This window comes from Pelmatolapia mariae, linkage group LG1 (genome assembly GCF_036321145.2).
Source record: "Pelmatolapia mariae isolate MD_Pm_ZW linkage group LG1, Pm_UMD_F_2, whole genome shotgun sequence".
Taxonomy (NCBI): Eukaryota; Metazoa; Chordata; class Actinopteri; order Cichliformes; family Cichlidae; genus Pelmatolapia; species Pelmatolapia mariae.
Window position 1 is genome coordinate 36,201,069 of NC_086227.1, and position 22,445 is coordinate 36,223,513.

Here is a 22,445-nt window from a genome sequence, read left to right on the forward strand (position 1 = left end):
GAAGGTTCTCAGAAGGGGCAAGCATAAGGTAATGCAAATATAGGCTCAAATGACTTGCTGTAGTTCTTTATGTGCTGTTATGTTCCCTCTTATTGGAGGCAGCTTCATCTTATCAGTCAGTTCCTTCTAACAAGTGGACGTGATGGAACCGCCAAATGCAGATGTTGCAAATGTTCAAATACACATTTAAGCGACAACAATACATTGTTTGGTGTGTTATTCATGTGTTATTGACTGCAGTGATGTCATCACTTACATGTGAACGCGTCCTGTGCCTTTTCTCATCTGATATCAAGCACACCCTCTGCCATGTCTGATATCAATATTTTGCCTATAAATAGCACAGGATTAAGGGAAATTTTGCTTATAATGTTTCAGTTTTTACGTGCAATTTAATAAAGATAATAGGCATCTAAAAAAGTGAAAGCATTAGAAATGTCATCCAACCCTCAGCATTCCAGGTATTTATGCTCTTATAAGCGGAAACTTTCACATACAACTCAGTTCATTATGCCAGCATACAGAAGATCTGCTGATTCAGCCCTAAAGGGAACAGCTCAAAGAAAAAGAAGACCTTATGGCAAAAGAGCATTTCTTAAGGGTGATTTCCTTGTTTACATATTATTTAATTACTACACTAATGTCTGATTGTATAAATTTACAGTGAGACAGCCTTTACAAGAAATACAAAAAGGTCAAAATACCCTCCAGCATTGTTAATGTGCTCCTATCACTGTTTCAATGCACCAAAACATTATTTATTAATTCAAATGGTCTTTAGAGACAAATCACAGCTTTTTAATTATGTAATATTCTTTTTAACTGAGTGATATGTGGAAGGTGGACATGCAGTAGATAGCAAGGTGATTCTGTGTCCATAGACAGGGACTCATTAAACTTTTACTGCCACATTTTAATCCTCTGAAAATGGAAGCCTCCATCCTCCACACACACACACACACACACACACACACACACACGCACACACACACACACACACACGCACACGCACACGCACACACACACACACACACACAAACATACTGTGTTCTCCATTCTCCATCCCTCTCTTCATCCCTCACCTCCCTCCATTTGATTTTGTCTGGGGTCAGCAAAGCTTCCTTTGCTCTCTTCCTCATGGATGCATTCCAGGCTGAGTTTCCACATATGCTAGGTGGTAGGGAAAGTTGCTGACGCTGGTATAACAATGTGGAGCCCTGTAGAGCACATCTGTGATTTCAGCCCTTACTGAGACCATGCAGCGCAGCAAAAATTAACCTAATCTTGTACACACTGGTGGAAGGTTAGAGTTTGAAGTCTATTTTCACAAATATCACCAAGTTTTTCCTTGTCCTTATTGATCCTGAAAGCAATGCTGGATTGAAAAACTGAAAACTTCTCCCTCCCTTACTAAGCATGCAGTTTTGCCGTCTTGCTATGAAATTCTAGTATCAGTATTTTTTCACATTCACAATTGAAAGGTGGCAAAAGTTACACCAATTTATAAATCGGGTGATAAATCAGACCCTGCTAATTATCGACCTATTAGCATACTCCCTATCTTTTCAAAGATAGCAGAAAAGTGGGTTGCTAATTCTATCATCGAACATCTTAATGACTCCAATCTGGGTTTGCACCCTATGCAATTTGGATTTCGCACTCTTCATTCAACTGAAACGGCTGTCTGTGTTTTTGTTGAGAGAGTGAAATCTTACTTAGACAAGAGCAGTTATGTTGCGGCTGTTTTTCTTGATTTCAAGCGTGCGTTCGACACTGTAAATCATCTTAAGCTCTTGTCTAGACTGTCAACATTTAACTTTAGTAATCACACCGTTAAATGGATACAGTCTTATCCATCAGATAGAAAACAATGCATGCAAATAAAGAATAGCAAGTCACCCTATCTTTACTGTAGGCAAGGTGTCCCTCAGGGTTCAATTCTAGGCCCCATGTTATTTTCACTCTATGTAAATGCCTTGCCCAATGTGTGCAAAAATGTGGACACGATTATGTATGCTGATGATACGGTAATTTTTACACAAGCCAAAACTGGTGATGATGCAGCCCATCAGCTTTGTTAAAAAGACCGTATCAGTGTTTTTAGTAAACCTAAAACAACCGTGGCTGCAGTAAAAGTTTGCTTGGGTGCACAAGAACTAATTAATGTTGAGGAATTTAAGTATTTGGGAGTGCTACTAGACTCAAAATTATCCTTTAAAAAACACGTTAAAAAAGCAGTGAAAACTGTAAATGTTAATATACAGAACTTTAGACATATCCGCACATCATTAACAGACACAGCAGCGATTACATTTCTGCACTCTATGATACTGGCTCATATTGAATACTGTATTACAAGTTGGTCCTATACGAGCTTAGCTGCTATTGGGCCAATCGAAGTATGCTAAAAAAGAGCATTGAAAATATTAGATAAAAAACCTTCATATCACCATTGTCAAATTTTAGATAAATACAAGTTTCTAAATTTTACTAATTTCAAATTATTTAAATCTGCCTGTCTAATATACAAAGTTATACATGGTCTGGCGCCTCCACCAATGAGTGATTTTATTAAACAAAAGTCTAGCAGTGTTGCCGGGTCTCGACTGACTCGAGCCACTGTTAGAGGTGATTGTGAATTGGCATTTAGACGGACCACCTTTTCACAGAATGCTCTGTCATATCACGGAGTGAGCTTCTGGAATAGTCTTCCACTGTCAGTGAGGGAAAGTATAAGTCTCCCTATCTTTAAGAGTCACTTAAAAGGGTGGCTGAGGAACACACAAACATGTGATCATGTTTAATAATCATGCTTTATATTGGACGTGAAAAAGAGTTAGTGTATTACAAAAAGAGAAACAACTATTAGTGTAATGGATCAGTGCAATATCAGGACAGTCAGGGCATGTGCAATACTGGGGTTTGTGCAATATAATTGATGTGTTTCCGTTATTGTTATCTATATTATCCTCTGTTGTTCACTCTTCTTGTCATTGTTTGTTCTAATATAATGTGATCACTGTTTTTGTCCTTGTCACATGAGCTGTAAATAGTGTCTCTGTATGTTTTTACTAACTTGTGTTTAACACCAACCTGCCAGAGGGTCTGCAGATGGAAATTAGCCCAAGGCTATAATCTGGCATATTTACATTTGTTAAAATGTTCATTAACATGTATTGCCCCTCTTTCTAAATAAATAAATAAATAAAATTAATTCAATGTTGGAAGTAAGTAGTTTATGATTGGATTAAAGGAAAAGCAGGACAAAACCTGAATTTCCTTTTTCTTTTGTCCTCTTAATGTTTAATAAAATCACACACCATTTGGAGAAGAAAAAAAATTATTGTTATATAGTTTATTATAACAATACTATTGCTCTTTCTTGTCTGTTTAGGGCAGTTGTGGTGTTGTGGATATACATCCATAATAAAATTGCATATGCACACTAATAATGTAAGATCCAAAGGACAGTAAACTGATTTAAAGTATTATTTAAAGTATTATTTTTTATAAACAGAATCTGATTGTGTTTGGATGTGGAATTGCGGACATACACAAATTTCTAACTGGTTTAAGTTCATTCTACTGGGTGCAGTTAAGGTCAACAACACAGTCTTTCTATTCTTCTCCCTCTGTAGACCACTGCAGTGGTTTGTAAATCAGTCACAATGTGATTGAAGTGCAGTCTTTCATTTTTGATTTAACAGATTACTAATGTGATATTAGTATTGGATTAACTATTACAGAACTAGAGACATTTTTAGTGAATTGTTTTAAGAGGCACAAAAGTAACCAGACAAACTAAAATTATTTTAAATAAAATGACTGTTTTAATTACTTGATTAAAACAGTCTTGAAAATTGTTGAAGTCAAAGATTGCCTGAAAAGGATGGCCATCACCAAATGCTGTGTTTCCTCCCGTTCACTGCCTTTGCTTTATTGCAGCCACATTCAGTTGTTGCTTGTTGTGTTTGTCTGCCTTTAGTTTTGTCTGAATTAAATAAAAACCATGTTATATTGGGTTGAGATCAGGTGTCTCACTTGAATATTGAAGAACACCCCATTTCTTTAAGAAACTCTTGGGATGGTTTTGCAGCATGTTTTGGGTTATTGTCCACTTGCACTGTGCTCTGCAGCAGTTTGCTGAATCTGAGCAGACTAAAGCCCTGTACATTTAAAAATTCATCCTTATAGTTCTATCAGCAGTCCCTTTGTCACACAAATACAGGGAACTAGTTCCACTGGCATCCACACACTAATGCCATATATTTTGTTTGATAGATGTTGTGTTATGCTTTAGAGCATCAGCTGTACCTTTCTTTCCCCATATTTTATTCTCCCCATTACTCTGGTAAAATTTAATCTTGGTTGAATATGTCTAAAGATTTTTTTCCCCGAGGAATGTTTTTGACAAAGTCTGTTGTGACCTTCGTGTTTTTAGGTGTAATCAGTCCCACTGTGCAAAGTGACATCTACTGAACATCTCATGTTGTGCACATTGACAAAGCCTTTCAAGCAGATTGTGCAAGTGTGTATGAACTGGACTAACTTCTTGTACTTTCTTCTCTCAGTCATGCTGCTGATCACAACCACATTCCCTTCTTCATACAAAGTGCTTCACAATAAAACAGGCTACTATATATAATGCAAATGCTCTTTTAAATGTATTAAACACATTTTTTCCTTTTAAAAGCATAAATTTTTCAAAATAATTTAACCATTATTATTTTATATTTTAACATGGATTTCAACATTTTTGATATTTCAACACCTTTTAATAAATGACAGTTTTAACCTGGTTACAAACAAATAATTTGATTAACTGAAATAAATTAACTAGTTTAACAAAAACAAAAAAATTTAAAATAAGAAAAAATTATCCACATGTACTGAATAAATCAATAGGCTCACACATAACAAATCGTGTTTTATAACTAATCCATTCATATGTATCATATTTATAACAACAATGTTGATATTTGTAAATAAAAATATTACTTTTATTAATCATGCAAATTTCCCGCACCTGTCATAGACATCCACATGACGTCCAAAAAACGACCCAGTCCAAAGTTTTAATGTTGAAAATCATATTGACATATTGATTGTTTTACTGAAAATGTGCTGGTGGCATACAGTAGCAAAATTACAAAACTTTTATTGTCCAAATATTTGAGTGTATATAATGAACCACACCATGTAATGTTGCTTAAAATGGATGCATTTACCGGTCACAGCAGATGGGAGATGCTCTTCCCTGAGCATGGTTCTCCCGGACATTTTTTCCTGTTAAAAGGAAGGTTTTTTTCTCCCCACTGTCATCTGCTTGACAGTGTTTTTTTCTTTTTATTGTAGTGTGTTTGCCTTACAATATAAAGCATCTTGAGACAACTGTAATTTGCTGTTATATAAATAAAATTGCATTAAAATGAAGTGAATGAAGGTTTATACTGGTTTACTGGTTAGTTTTAGTTGTATTAGTCAAGTATTACCTATATAAGAACATACCAAAGAATTACAACAACAAAAAAAAAGACTGCAGAAGTAGAAAAAAGTAGAAAAACACAACACCTAAACACCCTTTCACCTATTCCTCTAAACAGCAACTGTGTGGCCACACATATTCAGATCAATAAGACAAATAGGGCCAGTCTGGAAACAAAGAGTGTGCCGCCCAAGAACTCCATGAACCTATTTATAACTGAGGCTTTGTCCATTGGAATAATGATCCCACAGCAAGGCTGAGACATCTCCCCAGGCCAGGATCCATATTCCCGTTAAGGCTGCCACCTCTGCAGCCAAACACATGCCAGGAGCATGAAAATAACTCCTGGTTGTGCCCTCTGTCATGTCTTGCACATTATTCAAACATTCACTATGTGTGTAATCAATCTCCTGAGTTATGTAAAGGTTGTTAGGTTGCAACTCACAAAAGTTGACTTCATTAAATCCGATAAGCTTTTAAACTTTGAATAGAAAGAAGATGTGGTCTAGAAGAGACAGTGATTTGGTTATTGAGGAAATAAATTCCAAATATCTAATTCATGCAGGCTAAGTAAAGTTAAAAGAAAATACATTTTAGAGGAATAGCTCAATGCAAATGCTTCATTTATGCACAGAGTAATGTGGTTTTCAGGGAAGACGAGGCACTTAAATATTAGTAAATTCGATAGATGGTCTCATCCACTGTGGTCCCTATGAGAAACCAAACACAGAAAATTGAATTACATACTGTAGGTTTTTGTCTTTATTTCCATAATGTGGACCTTTAATGGAATTACTTCACTAAGAGCAGAATTTTCATTTATCATTTGAAATTCAGATGGGTGCATTGTGGGGAAACTTGCTGACAAAATTGAAAAACATAAAAGTGAAACACAAGGCCGTTTCACCCCATTTAATTACAGACAGCAGCAGAGGACAGACGGGAAAAAAGGCATGCACACATTCAAACTGTGTGTAAAGAGGAATATTAAGAATGCATTTTTCTGTCTTTTCTTTTTTTTTACAGTGAGGTGGAAAATTAAGACTAAGTATTCTGATCTCTATTATGTCGCTGTTTTGTTATGCTGGGACAAACACACACTGGCAAACAAAGTTATTGGATTTATAATGCATCACACTAATATACTAGCACAGTATAGTCATTAAAGCCGAGGCCAAAGCTGTGACATATTGATCATGCAAGGATAATTCAGGGTTAATGTGTCTGTCTTTTCCTCTGGCGTTCTCCAAACAAATAGATTCTGTCTGAGATTTAAGTTGCTGTGATTATTTTTTTCACAAATTATTAAGGAGAAATTAGGCGAGTTAGCTGTTACTTTGCAAAAGACAGTGCTGGGGAATGCGTTTTGCAATTCCTTTCCCCTGATTTTGTGTAATCTTTCCTATTATTTTTACCGCAATCGTCAGCTCATCAGAAACACTCTGCCATATCATCCTGCTGTAGAAGCTTTTATTATAATCCTTGACATAAATTTGTATTAGACTATTAAAATACACAGAAGCACACTATACAAAAATGCAGACTGGTTCTGTAAATGAGTGTTTATGGAGCACAGCACACTACAGGGACAGAAGCACTTTGCATACTTAGCCAATCAGTGGACGCTCACTTCAGCTCTGCTCTACCGCTCAGCGCACCAATTCATGGCACATTCTGCCGTCAACTAAGTAATCAGTTAGCACTTCCACCTTCCACACTCCCCATGCTGCATTTAGAGATAGTGTGCCATTTAGACCAAGAAGAAAACAATTAAAATTTAAATGTGGAGTTAAACTCTTTGTGCTTTCCTATGTGTCACCCTTGTAGAAATGATCACAGTGTTAAATGTTGTAATTCAGTGTGAAATCAACATTTGCCAGAGTTCCTTTTTCACATTCGGACAAAATCAAGGGATTCATCAGATTTCCTGTAAAAAGCAATCAACTGCAATTATCACAGCTTCATGTCTTGTAATTGGTGTCAGGGGAATGTTGCATGTTTCCCTTTCACTCTATTCAACCCATTAGAAATGAGATTTTTTCTTTTTAAAAATGCACAAACTAAGATGTTTTGCCCACTCAATCACAGATTCACTTCAATTTGAACTGAATAAAGGTAGCATGAAAGGGAGTTGATACATGTTCTGCTGTACAAGGAAATCCAAATAGATATGAATGGTTCTAAATGTTGTACAAATTTTAAGCAAAAGTCAACAATTGTAGACTGCAAACACTCTCAAAGTCAATACTGAGTTTAGCTGTATTTAAATGAAAACAAAAAACAAAACTTGATATAATGATACCATTTGCTAACAATTAAGGAGGGTTGATACATGGAATATATTTAGTCCCTCACATCCATCACATGATTCTGTTTTCACTAGTCTTTTTATCATTTATCAATCAGTGTGGCATACAGCAATAAACTGATGGTGTGTCTGCAGTAAAACAAACTGACCAGGTTTCTTTATAGTTTAACATTATAGTTTATCTGAAAAAAAAGTGTTGGCATTTCCATTTCTAGGGTTGCTTTTCCCCGTCCTTTTCTCCCTATTTCTACAACTTTATAGGATTATAATTCACAAGTTATTAGTTCAGTTTGGCAAAACATAGTTAGCACTGGTAATGGCAAACACATTTCAGTGTGGCAGGTGGAAGAGCTCAGTTTCAAATTGACTATTGCATTGATCACTGATGGCAGTAAACACATTCTGAGCTGACTGCATGTTAGCTTCATTTAAAAATGTTGCCTTCACTAACAAATTAAAGGTTTTTTTTCACATTGGAGAATAGTTCATTGTTGCTGATGTTGTTTTGTAAGCCAAACATGACAAGCTTGAGGTCAGCAGTCATTACAATTTTATCACACACAAAAAAGACCATTAATATAACCATGCAGTTTTATTACACAAGTGCAGCACTGATGCTGCAACTGAATGCTTATCATTCACTGCAAATACCTAATTCTACTGTATTTACCTATGATGGAAAATTCCTTTATTGGTATTGAATGTTCTGGCTGGCTGTTTGCCCGAAGGTTGATACAGAATAGATGTGAATGAGGCTTTTAGAAGATCTGGGGATTTCTGGACGAGGCTACTGGCAGCCACCAATAGCTGCATGTTGGCACCACAGTAACTGTTATGTTTAATATTAGATTTTCTGTTTCTTTTTACCCCATTTTTATTTTCTTTAATTATGTTAAAAGATTATTACTCACAATGAAAAGTCAAGGAAACGAGCCCAAGCATCAGACAAATAGTTTGTTATTCGTCTGATACTTGTGCCACCGCTTCATTATTCCATAGTAAAGAAGCTGAGTTCCTTTATTTCTACAGGAATAAATAAATATACTGATTCTTTCAAATGCTATAAACTTTGTTCAAACATGATTTTTTTTTCATGAAAGAGGTATTGAATGAGTAACAGTAAACCACAGTTTATTACCCCAAAGGTTTCATGTTTGTACTCAATGATTGCCATCACACTCCGATTGCTCATGATAGGATGCCAAACTGACATCTGTTGAGTGGGAGTCCTACTTCTAGAAGTTTAGAGGGGCCTGTATGCCTTTAAAGTGGCCTTGAACTGTAAAGCAGAGAGCATGTTTTATTCAGATTTCAGACTGAGGTGGAATCGGGTTCCCTTCACATCCATCTGCAGCTGAGAGATAGCCAGGGATTGATGCACAATCAAGAGAAGTGGGTTTCAGTGTAGTGGAAATCATTTCTTTCTCTTTTTCTTTTTCTGTTTTTCTACTTCCCTTTCCTTTCCTTCATCTCTTTTAATACAAAAAATCTGTGCCGTTCATGGAGGATTGTTTTTTTTTTACTTTTTTTTTTTTTTTTAGCTTGTCTGCCTATCCTTACCTTTATTTCTCTCTCTCATGAACACCACTGTAGACAGTTCAAGCTGACTTGGGTTACTTGGGTGGGCAGGGTATGTGAGTGTTGAAAGAAAAGGGAGTCCTGAGTGTCTATTAGATGAGAGAGAGAAAAAAGAATGAAGCTGGAGGTAAGGTGGTGGTCTAAGCAAGAAGGAAAAAAGAAAAACAAAAAAGAATAGAGGAGAAATAGAATAGGGAAGGAAAAAGGAGCAATGAAGACCATACAAGGCGAGAGCAATTGTCCCCAGAGACATAATTAGGTCTAAGAAGGCTAATGATTGGACATAAAATACAACCTCTCTTCCTGTATTAACACATAACCTCTTCCCTCCACTGCCAGGGGGATGGAGGACCCTATAATCACTTATCTAGTGTCACATCTCTTCTAAAGAGGCTGTGCAAAGGGCTAGGACAAGATGCTTTGAGGTAAAAAAAAGAAAAAAAAGTCAGAATCAAAAGCTTCCAAGTGGCAAACATATCTATGGAAAAACTCTAACTGTGGTGTTCATTTTTTCTCATCTTCAGCCGCTAGAGAGTTTATGAAACAAGTGAATTGTCAGACATATTGCCTATATGTCTGACAAATTAGTAAGCCCGCCCTGTCTTCCTATGAATGAGTTTTAAATCTGGCTGTCAGTTCAGTTCCTCTGCTCCCCTGCTGTTTTGTTGCATGGAAGGTACCAGCCATTTGCCAGCTCAGCAGGGTGCCTTTAGATCTGTCTCCCGATGGCCATATTGGAAAATACATGATCTCAGGGTGAGAACATATTTGTAATGATTAAAACATGCCACAGTTATAAAAGATTCAAATCAATTTTTTTGAACTTTCAATCTGTTTCATCAATTCCTGGTTGTTAGAGGGATTTAATAGATTTTTTAATGATGCATGGATCGGAGATGAGTCAATACAGTGTCTGAAACAAGCTGGTGTTGACCTGAATACTGTATGCTTTCAGGGTCAGCGGAGCAGAGAAATTGTAAACTTGAAAAAACTTCTTAATTCAGCGTTGAGTGTCTCTAGATGGCAACATTTGGCCTAAAATAACCTTAGCTCTCTTCCTCTATTTTTTTCTTAGCCTGCTATCACTTCATCTCCATGTCTGCTCTTTGTCTCGTTCTTCAAATACTTCTCTTTCTGACTATCCCTCCCACTATCTCACCTCCCGCTGACTTCGTGTCCCTTGGTCCTGTCACATCTTTCTCTCTCCCTCTCGTAAAATACAATATTTATCTCAGTCTGTTTGAGTTCACTCACCCTTATCATTGGGTGTGCTCCCAGTGGCTCTGAGGTGGATTAGTCGAGGACTCATTGACATTACATTGGCCATGAAATATGCATATCACGATCAAAGGTGATGGTGTGCAAGGCAGCATTTCTACAAGAGCTCACAACCTGGAGTTTATGTGCTTCTTGAAACCCTAAGCGCCTATGGACCATTTTGTCCAAAGCTGCAATTTTACAAATAAATTACTTATTTAAAAATAGTTTAAGGTGATGTGAAAGGGTTTTTGTGTTGTCTCTGAAGACTGAAAGAGAGAGAATGGATTAATGTATTTACCATACTCATAGAATACTGTGATCTGGAGGCTTTGGTTTTGATTTGAATATAATGGTATTGATTGCTTATAACAGAGCCCAGCTGGAGATTAGCTGCAGTCATCTTTTTTTTTACCTGAGGCTTTGGATAGAGAGGCCTGCATGCCAACTCTTTTATTTCCCACATCAAAACAACTCACAGGATGAATAATACATTTGGAGGGAAAGAATATTACATTTGAACCAACAGGATTACAAGCTAGGGAACATCAATATATACATATAACCCGTGAAACAATTTTCAACAAAATAAATGGTCAAATAAAACGTTGGGCATGTAAAGTCAGAATAAGCGTAGTAATTCATGTGGGTATCATATGTCCATGGAGTACATATATATGTATATAGTGGTTAATGGATCCAAGAGCACAGTAACCTAAGTAAGAGGCTAAAGATGCTAAGAAAGAAAGGGTCTTGGACAGTACCAGGCCCTGACGCGATTCACACCTACTGGCTAAAGACACTAACTACACTTCATCAATCTCTAGGAGCACAAACGAACAAGCTGCTTATGCACAATACTCACCCTGAATGGACAGTCCCGATCCACAAGGATCCCCAAAAGGGACCGGGCCCATCCAACTACCTCCAAATAACCTGCCTCAATACCACATGGTATCTCCTGTCAGGCATCATAGCATAGCACAAGTCACCATCAAGCGCAAGATTTAGCAAGGAGATGCTCTGTCCCCACTGCTGTTCTACATAGGCCTGAACCCCTTCAGTGAGATCATTGACAAGACTGGCTACAAAAACCAACTACAGAATAGGCCAGTCATTAGCTATCTCCTCTACATGGATGACTTCAAGCTGTATGCCAGGAGTTAATAAGACATTGATTCACTGATCCACTCCGCTAGGATCTACAGCAACAACATTGGAATGTTATTCGAACTGGAGAAGTTTAGTCAGATGGTAACAAAAGAGGGAGTAGCCAGTAGTCAGAACTGACTGCAGTTCCAGTAGGCAACATTGCAGACATTGTGGACAGTTACAGGTACCTGTGAATTCCACAGGCACCTTCCATCCCAAACACCTTCCTAAAAGTTAAACTTTTGTCTCATCAGTACACAGATTTTTTTTCCCCTTACATATACACACACACACACACACACACACACACACACACACACACACACACACACACACATATATATATATAAATATATATATATATATATGTATCTATATACATACAGGGGTGCACATAAGTGGTCCGCAGGTGCGCATTCGCTGTCAAAATAAAAGACGCACACCAGATAAGACGTTGCAATGCACGTTCGCGTACATAAGATTTTCTGGAGGAGGACAGACATTTGTTTAGAACTCCTAGCAAGCAAGCAAGCTCCTTTAAGCAATTACTTTGGTGTTCCTCCACCTCCAAAGAAATGTCAGAAGGAGTCCAAACCGCAAAAGAAGCGCGTATTCTCGGAAAAGTGGTTGCAGGAGGTGAGCTGGCTTCAAACAAATGATGAACACACAGAGATCTGGTGCAGAATATGCAATGAAAATCCCACTCTAGTGGACAAAAACAGTGCCTTTTATATGTACGCAAACGTGCGTTGCAACTTCTTATCTGGTGCGCGTCTTTAATTTTGACAGCAAATGCGCACCTGCGGACCACTTATGTGCACCCCGTATATATATATGTATATATATATATATATATATATATATATATATATATATATATATATATATGTGTGTATATATATATATATATATATATATATATATATATATGTGTGTATATATATATATATATATATATATATATATATATATATATATATATATATATATATATATATATATATATATATATATGTGTGTGTGTATGTATATATACATATAATGGAAAAAAATCATTTAGCTTCTTTGAATTGTCTAAACTTGGACATGACCTGGAAAAGTTGCAGCACATAGCAGATTGCACCCATCTGTCATAAAAGGCAAAAAAGGCATTTTGAGTCTCTTAATACAACTAGATAAATTCACTCCATCACATCTTGAAGTGACAATGTGGTAAGTCATTTTGTCCTGACTATATCAGCTCTATTCTTATCACACAGGCTAATACATCATTGAAAAAAGTGCTGATAAAGAAAGTTTAATTGCTAGATAATTAACTACATTAAAAGTTAAAACATTTTCCATGTTACTGGAGAGCATTGCAGTAGACCTTAATGAACCAGTATACAATGATTAACTCATGTATGCCATGTCTACATTATGACCACTGCCTTAATGTATCTTTAATGATTATGTGGGCATCAGCTGCTTAAATGGCAAATAACTAATCATTACTTCTTTATGTTCAGATTAGATTTTTTACATTCTTTAAAGTGGTGCAGTTTATGTCAGTACTACTTCATTATTACTTGGCCATTAGTGACTGCTTTTACGTGCCCTTAAATAGGGTGGGAGCAATACTTGTTTGTTTTTAAATTGTATTTAGTATTTAATGCTATCAACTAAAAAATCAGCATATAAGAATCATTTATGTCACAGTCTTATTTTGTTAAAAGTAAGGAAAAACATTTGGAATTTACAAAACATATATATGTAAAATACTCCATGCCCCTAATCTATTGCTGCTGTCATCTATTAAGAATAATATGCTTTCATGAAGAGGAGATGAACCAAATGTGGGTGACTGCAGGCTGATTTTATAACAAAATATGAGTTGTTTTATTTATTTATTTTAACCAATGCAAGAGATGAACTAAAACTCAGTAAAAAAAATGGAGCAACTCAAAAGACACACTAAACATTGAGATGGGAGATGTGAGATGGACTCACATCAGACATGAAAACAGAGACCAGGAGCCAGGAACTGAGTTCAAAACTCAATTTCTGCACCATGTCCTGGATCTGCCCAGGGGCCTCTGCTAGGATATGCTTGTAAACCTCACCTGGGAGGCACCCAGGAGGCATCCTAGTTAGATGTCCAAACCACCTCAGTGATAAGGAGATGCGATTCTGCTTTGAGCATCTCCTGAATGACTGTGATCCTCACCTTATCTTTAAGGGAGAACCTATCCAACCTTTAGACAAAGCTTAATAAACAGACGTTTAAGTATCTGGGGCCTTGTTCACAAGTGAATGGAGAGTGGAACAAGAAAGTGAAAGATGGATTGGTTCATTACTGCTGGTGCTGTACTGGTTGGTCATTGTGTAGAAAGAGCTGAGTTGTGTTAAATATTTAAGTTTATGGTAATTACTGATTTAGAGTACTAAATACAAGGGTGCATAGACTAAACTTGTTTTCCATTTGGACATTATGGAAAGCATTGAAAAAGTACATATTTCAGCTCATATTTTTAATTGTCATTTACAGTTCTGGCTGCTTATTAGTTTTATGTAGCTTTTATTTAAAAGAAACGAAATTAAAAAAACAACAATAGATGTCAAGATGTAGGTGTGAACAGCTGTAACTATCAATAGCGCAGTGTCTAACCAGCTCTACGTGTCTGCTCATAAAACCTGAACTGTACTCCAGCAGGACCAAGTTTCTTTCATCCTAAGAGCAGCTGTGAGGGTTCCGATCTGCTCAGGAACCAATTTGGATTCCAGCAGGTTTTTGGCTGAAGCTGAGAAAACGGTGCATGACAGAAACGGCAGGACAGTTATGGTGCATTTCTGCTGGCTGTGCTATCCACCAACAGAGGTGCTAATTAATGCTAATTGCAAGAGGGGTCAATTATACACTCCATGGTGCATGATTAGGACCACCGTGTTAGCGACCAATGAATCAAAACAACAGCTATCCTCTCTGCTGCTAAAACTGGAGCGCACACACAAACACACACCTAAAAAACAAAATAAAAAAACAAAACAAAACTAAATCCATATTGGTGCTGAATTAAAGGTATAATAAGAGAGACTTTATGTTTTTCCAAGGAATGACCAGAATATTGTTGAAAGATAGATTACAGCTGAAAACCATAATTTAACAGATACTTGGATTTGTGAATACATTTCTGACTAAAAAATTACCTTCCAGGCTCTTGAACAATAAATGTACATAAAGAAAAATTTTGTTTCGTGTATTTTTGCCTGCTTGTAGCTGAGGATATTGGAAAAAAGGAGTCTGAATGAATGAATTCTCTGTTTTTTGTGGCTGGATTTCTGCTATAGCTTTTTTTGTTTTGCATTCTATTCTATAGAACACAAAATTTATTTATATATATTTTTTTAGTTACCGGCTGACACAAGTCAACAAACCAGAAGGAATGGAAGTTCCAACTGTAGCTTAACTGAATGCCAAAGTTTGCTGACTGAGATTTGGTCACACAGTCTTGCATGTCAAGAAAACTTTGAACAGTGCTAGGAGAATGAATTAGTCCAGCAGCTGGGACCATATGGTGTTTGTTTGGTTTGGCGGTTCAGTGACCAGTGGTGAAAACACAAGATTAGTTAGACCATTCTCATGATTCTTTTCCTGGTAACACTTAATTCCTTCAAATCGCTTTCCATTCTGGAAACAAGCTTAGAGAGAGTTTTTCTTTAATGTTGGGTGTTTTCTTTTCTGTTTTTTGCTATTATCATTTGTGTAGAAACATCCATGTATTCCATTACAGCTGTACCTGAATCCAGTGTTTACTTTGATTTTCTTTTGTAGTGAAGATCAAAGTGGACTAAATTAGATATGTAAACACTGTTTGATGGAACATAATTAAAAAGTTACTTTTAAGGTTATCCTCTCTGAATAAGTTCAATCATAATGAGGGAATAAATTCATAGACTAAAGAAACAGGTTTGTTTGTGAATTCTGTTGGGATTTTATTGAGAGAAAAGGTAAGAAAACTATTTAAGAGAAACTGCACAGGGCTTAGTTTTTCATACAGTAATATGTACAGTATGTATTTGGAAGGCTAATGATTTCTTTTAGCAATATCTTTATGAGCAGTTCAGTGAGTTATTTTTGGAGTTATTTTCAATCCTAAGACAGGGGAGCAGAGTATATACTAATAGGTAAATGAAAGTCCTACTAAAAGCTGCACAATTATTGTATTTCGGTTGGTCATTGTTAATTTAACTTTGGGAACTAAATCTGCAGCTAAAATGTTGAGAACATTAGGATAAATTTATATATTACTTATATTCAGTCTGAGATGTGTTACATTTGATTTGTTAAAGTTTTTAATTGTCATTACTGAAATTCTGAATCATCACACTTTTATAAAATAGCAATAGCTGATAGGATGAATAGTGTTCTGCAGCAGTATAGCATGTTTCAATCAAGCTTTGTTCTATTCAAGCTCATTAGCTCTTTGGTTAATTGCTTTATCATGAAGCTTAGTGTTAGACATGATCTTGAATTAGCAAGATGATTCCTAACTCAAGACTTCAGCTCACTGAAGGAATTCCTCCCATTCAGACTGCTGCCAATCATTTTGCTACCGTACCTCTCATTCCTCTCTTCTCTGACACTTTTAAAATTACATCAGTGGAAACCACCTCCAATTTTCCCTAATCCCCCATCAGTGGTCCTCACCCGTTCCAACACTACCAGTAAATATTAATAAAGCCAAGGTGAATATAAAATAAATAAATAAATAAAACAAACACAAAAAACTAAACACACACAAAAAAACAAACAAACAAAAAAAGAAAACAAATGTGATATCTGTAGCTTAAAGCCAGAATAGAAAGCAGCTTTCTTAATTTGTATGCACCAAAGTTTGTTTATAATTGGGGGCATCTCTGCCAGGCAACAGTAATTACAGTTTCTACACCACACGAGTTGGAGCCACAGGGCTGCCATATAAAATCTGGCACATATCAGCAGGGAACAACGAGCGCAAAGTTGTCACCCGAGGGACACTTCCATTACGTGACAAAAGTGAGAAGGTAATTTGATTTACTCTTTAGTTAGGCAACTTCTGTCAAACCTGAAGCCATACACAGCAGTGGGGGAGCATGAAGATTGACTACAAATGAGTTTGCTGACCTGCCGGGGTCGCACATTCCAAAAAACAATTTGTGCTATCATTTAGCTGAAGATATCAGTTGCTAAAATGTGTTCCATGGCTGATTTTGACTAATGGTTCAGGTGCATAAAGATAACAGCCTTCAGGCTTAACATTATATCCAAACCCAGAGGGCAATAGCATCTGAAAAACTAAGACCACTCTGGCAAGTTTGGAAAACTAAATGGTGAATAATAGTGTGTCGAATCAGATACATTTTTTTGGTTTGTAATTTAAATGTAACTAATCACTATAACTAGTATTCGTATTGTTTTCATCGCAGCAGTATTAGCTGTGCATGCGCTATCTTTATATGCTGTAGGCATATGTGCAAGCAGATTAGCGTGATTTTTTTTTGTCTTTCAGTTCAGTGAGGCAGTGTCTGTATTTGATACGATCAAAGCTTTTTTTTGTATTTATGAGAAACCTTGATATCAGATAAACCTGTAAAAATTCTAATCTTCCAACAAGATTAACAAAAAGAAGACATTTTTCAAGAAAAGGAAATAACGTTAAGAAATAACGCTATAAAGGCCAGAAAACAGGAGATCTTGCTTCAAAAACATAAATAAATAAATAGCAGGGTCAGATGAGCTTTACTGTAACACAATACAATCTCTCTGGTTTATATCTGAGAGGAGTAATAAATCAGGTTTAATACACAATGGTATCTTGATATGGTACAGTTTAAATGTTAAGACTAACAAAATGTTTTAGATATTGACAAATGTGTAAAAATGCACACAGCATGTGCAATGCTTCTTGATTCTATCCTTCTTTCCCTCACTGACTCTGCAACCATAAATGACTGCTGTATTCCAATCTGCGTGACAAAGCAGTACAAAGTTCAGTCCTGCTGCACTGTTGGCTACATTCTAGCAAAACTAGAACTGTTCCATCTTCATAATGTCAAAATGATAAACCAAATTCTTAAGACAGCACAATTTCTTCAAGTAAGTGGCAACTTTTAAGGATGAAAGGTTACCTTCAACATGACAGCTGTTTTCAAGGCAAGTAAACTGGCTGGGAAAGGGGAAAATGATAAGCACTGACATTCTTTTTCTCTATTGATGTATTTCCCTATCTTGATGCTGCTTTTAGCATGCAGGTTTAGTCTAAGGCTGTTTTAACAGAATACTAAGTCAAGTGGGTTAGAAGTCCATTTTTGCTTTCCAAAGCAACATCAACAACACAGCAAAACTGACTTTTATAGCATTCAAGCAGCACAGGGCCAAAGTATGCTAGGTGACTAAGTGAAGAACGGTGTGGGAAATATAATGCTACAGGGCAGCTTCTGTCTTTATCATGCTGTCTGATGATGCACAAACTTGCCAGAAGCATTTTTAGAGAACCAGCACAGCCATCCCGGTGTTTGGAGAATGGGTCCACTTGTGTCTGCTGATCTTAGATTCTGTTGTTTGTATTTGTCTGTTTCTTGAACATCCAAAACATTGCAGGAGCTATTTTGTGCTGATGTCTTGCAGTATCCCTTCTGGTGTATTTCCTTTAAATCTGTGTGCACTGTTGTGTGAAAATGTAAATGATTTTGTTTTTTTAAATAGGTCTTCTTCAAGTAATTTATATACTTGAATCTTACTTTCAGGAAGTTTAGGAACTTGCAGGCACAAGGTAATGAACATAACTTAAACAACAGTGGTATCCTAATATTTCAGAAGTCAGCCAAGTCATCCTGTTCTCAGATGTCTTACTGACATTTTGTCAAAGCTGCTTGTATCTTACAGATAGGTCTCTCACTCCCAACTTATCACATATAGAGGTTGGTGAAGGAGTCCCATTGAAAACCATAGGTGGTGGGGCTACCCCTGTAGCATACCTGACAGAGCGAACGCATTATATACTAAAGGATGTAGTTGTTGCTGTAGCTGCCTGGGTTTCAGTCACCCCCAGGCCATTTGCTGCATGTCATTCCCTCACTTTGTCTCCCCAGCTTTCTCTCTGTTTTACAATATCGCAATCAAATGTACACGTTCTTGTTCTTTAAAAATGGCAGATTAGCTCTCAAAGTCCAGTGGTGCATGGGGCAGTCCGTCAGTAGTGTACACCTTGTGTCTAACGTATCTTAGCAATGCCTGTGACACCAAAGAGAATATCAGTACTTGATGGCCGTGGTCCTGTTTTGTTAAGTCTGTAAAACATACTTTCTGCTATACTATTTGTAGTCTCCAGGCAAGGATAACCTTGATGACACTGGCATGATGTCATCAGGGTTATTTTCTCAAATATTTTCCCAAGGATGACCCTGTGCTTTGTGTCACTAAGCGGACCTGAAAATTATCCTCATAGCACTGTCTTCAACTTTTTGTAGTGTTGACCTCTAGCCTGTATAAGAAAAGCACACTCATTCGGCAATATTTATAAAAATATATTTCACATAGTAGGAAACAATACAGGGTATCTTAGATTACAGTACAGGGAGTAAATAATTGAACATACACATTTATAAGCAATAAAGCACAGTAGAAAATATGATCTGCATGTAGGACTATTCCATATATATTGTTTAGTCTACCGAGAACTGCCATAATACTGTATCAGTACAAACTGAGTATGCACGCAGCTGTAGTGCCATTGAAATTCTCATAATGTGCAAGAGCTAACGTGCAGAGACAAAACCTACCACCTCATTGAAAGCTAATGACGTTAGCAGTAACTCTATGTACAGTACAAGTCTTTTTATTGATATCATACAGTGTAAGCACAATATGCACATGGTCTTGATCCGCAAATTCATTTTTCTTGGGCTAACACAATCTGTGTTTCCTAAATGAGATTTGATGTTTAAAAAGAGTCACTTAGTTCTCAATTGGACTATTGTGCTCAGACGCTGCACCTCGGAATATATTACGAAATATATTTTATACAGAATTAGCATGTGTCAGAAAGATCCCATTTCTGAAGTCCCAATTAATGAATTCATCTGTATTGCTACAGTAACCTAGAGGTCTTGTTTGCCTGCTTAAATCTAATCTACATCATCAACTGCAATAGGTTTATGATATGGTTTGGCTGTTATGAAATAGTGTTCAAGTGATTAGAAAAAAACTGTTGAATGTGAAATAATCTGAACACACTCACTTCAAATAGTCAGCACAGAAAAAAAGACTTAGGAGCAGATATACAAAAACTCAGAACAATAATGAAGAATCAACACATCTCTTGTCAAAAACAGTAGATTACAATTGTATTTAATGTTGCTTCTGTAAAAAGAAGGCCTCAGAGTTTCTACATTTCTCTTTTTTGTCTTCACTTCAGTCTTTTATAGGCTAGTAATGCTTGCAACCCACACCTGTAGCATGTAAATACAAAGAGTTGTATAAAGCAAGCCTTTCTGGGCTTTAGATAGTTTATAAATGTGGCCACCAGAGAACATATCAAATGATAACAAATTCACCTTAAAGCCAATACTGGTTTGTCTTTTTGCTTTTTTTCAAATCATACATACATTCATCATTGTAATGAAGACCATATATTGCTTTGTCATTGTCATGTTCCTTGCAATCACCATCAGCTGGGTGGCTTAGGGAGACAGGAAACCCTCTCCACCTTCTGTAGTCCAGCTTGTTGTCCATGGAGCATCGAGCATGGTGTCCGCTCAAGCTTCAGAGAACCCAAAAATATCTGTTCACTGAGCAACTACCAGCAATGCCAGGGTTTTTCTGCTACTGGTAGTCACAGTAAATGACTAACACCCAAAATACTGCTAGACACTCCACAACGGAATCTAAGTTACACTCCACAAGAATCATAGATCTCCTAATAAAGACATTGTTTGGCTGAACAATTATAATGCGCTTGACATAGTAGATGACAACTGCTATACCTCACTCTAAAAAGATTACAAAAAGGTGGCCTCCCTTGTTATTAACTGTTTTTTTTTTCTTTTTAAACACCAGATTCTAAAAGCCAACAAACCCCCTAGCGTTCAATACACAAGTATGTGGACAGAAAAAAAAAAATCTTAAGTCTTTTTTTTTTGTTTGTTTGTTTTTAAGAAATCAAAGGTCAGGTCTCACGGTCACTCTCACCCACAGAGTAGAGCTCCCCAAGTCTTCTGAAGCGTGGACCCCATTCTCTGAGATAGTCATAGTTCTGGTCAGAGTCTGATGACGCTGTCTCCAGTGAGCTGAGGGAGCCAGCAATGGATCCCCGGCCCTCGTATCCATAGATCTGGATGGAGTCGTAAGGTGGTGCTGTTGGATCATTGTCTGCCTCGTGGAGCCGTACGTTGATGAATTCATCTACATCCACACCATTTGGACCCGAATGTTGACCTGCCCGTGGCATAAACTGCAGGTCAGGCTTGATATCCTTGCGTGGCAGGTACCCATTGATGCCATCCGGGTTCTGCAGCGTGGCGATGTCAAATGCTTCGGTGTCCTCCTCACCTCCTCCTTCATCATCGTAACGGATAATATTCTCCCTCACATCTTCGTCATCCTTGATAATCAGAGGCTCGTTCTTGTGTCTCCTCAAGGTCACGAATAGTACTACTATTACTGTCAGAAAGAAAGATTGAAAAATAGGTAGAAAAATACACGGAAAACTAGGTTAGGATTGGTCAAGTGGATTTTGTGTTAGTACAAGTACATCTTTTATGGAGGAAAAAATCTATGATGTCTACTACATCCATAAAAACCACTTCAATAGAATGATGCACAAGAGAACGGATACCTCACCTAGCAGTAGTATAATGCAGGCAAGGATGGCAATTAAAGCCCCCATACTAAGTCCAATGGGTAAGACATACGCCTCCACGTTGCAAGATTGGACAATGCCATCCTTACTGCACCCACAGACTCTGATCGTCAAGGTGTTGGTGCTGCTCATCGGTGGATTCCCATTGTCCGTCACAATGATTGGCAGGAAGTACATCTCCTGTTTCTGTCGTCGGAAGGTATCATGCTTGGCTAGAACACTGATTGAATTGTCTGTCAGAGAGATGTAAAGCCAGAGATGAATTTTTGCAAGGGCGTGAGAAAAACCCATTATTATTCATGGTGGTGACAGACTGAAGTTCTATTATTAAATTGTGTGAAGATCAGTGCAGCATGAGGGTAAACTAATTTCACATCAATCGCCATTAGGCTTTTTAGCATTCTCACATTCCAATGCTGTAGATAGATTCCAACCACCTTCCTTCATTTCTCTACAGTCCAATTTGAGGATTCTGAAGAAAGGTGAACCTGAATTCGCTGTCCCTCTTTGAAAGCGGAGGAAATGAAGGGACCACGGCAGGCGACACTGGCTAAGAAGATGGCACATGTCGACCCAGAAAGGTGCCAGCTGCTCTTTGATGGCACTTCTGTGAAGCTGTCTGCTCATTAGCTGGCACTCCTTAGCCTCCTCACATTATCAAACACTTGCAGTCCCATAAGAACCTACTCCTGCTGATCTTATGGAAAACATACAAGATTTCTGATAGTCTAACCTTTGCCTCACAGCTTGAGGGTATGCGGAAGAGAGGGGGAAAACAGATCTGGTG

The 22,445-nt window shown here is 37.2% G+C and overlaps 1 protein-coding gene across 2 annotated transcripts in view; it reads right to left on the reverse strand.

Annotated features, from left to right (window-relative positions):
• Positions 1 to 19,347: 19,347 nt before the first annotated feature.
• The window catches only part of cdh8 (cadherin 8), a 98,363-nt gene continuing 95,265 nt past the window's right edge, over positions 19,348 to 22,445 (reverse strand). Inside the window, exons 11-12 of one of the 2 annotated variants that reach the window (XM_063480253.1) lie at positions 21,640 to 21,891; positions 19,348 to 21,453 (exon numbers count right to left, since the gene is read on the reverse strand). In XM_063480253.1, coding sequence (XP_063336323.1) covers positions 20,966 to 21,453; positions 21,640 to 21,891 — 740 coding nt within the window. In that variant the 3' untranslated portion in view covers positions 19,348 to 20,965. Of the gene's footprint in view, positions 21,460 to 21,639; positions 21,892 to 22,445 lie in introns of both variants that reach the window. The other variant, XM_063480247.1, reaches the window with a different exon arrangement.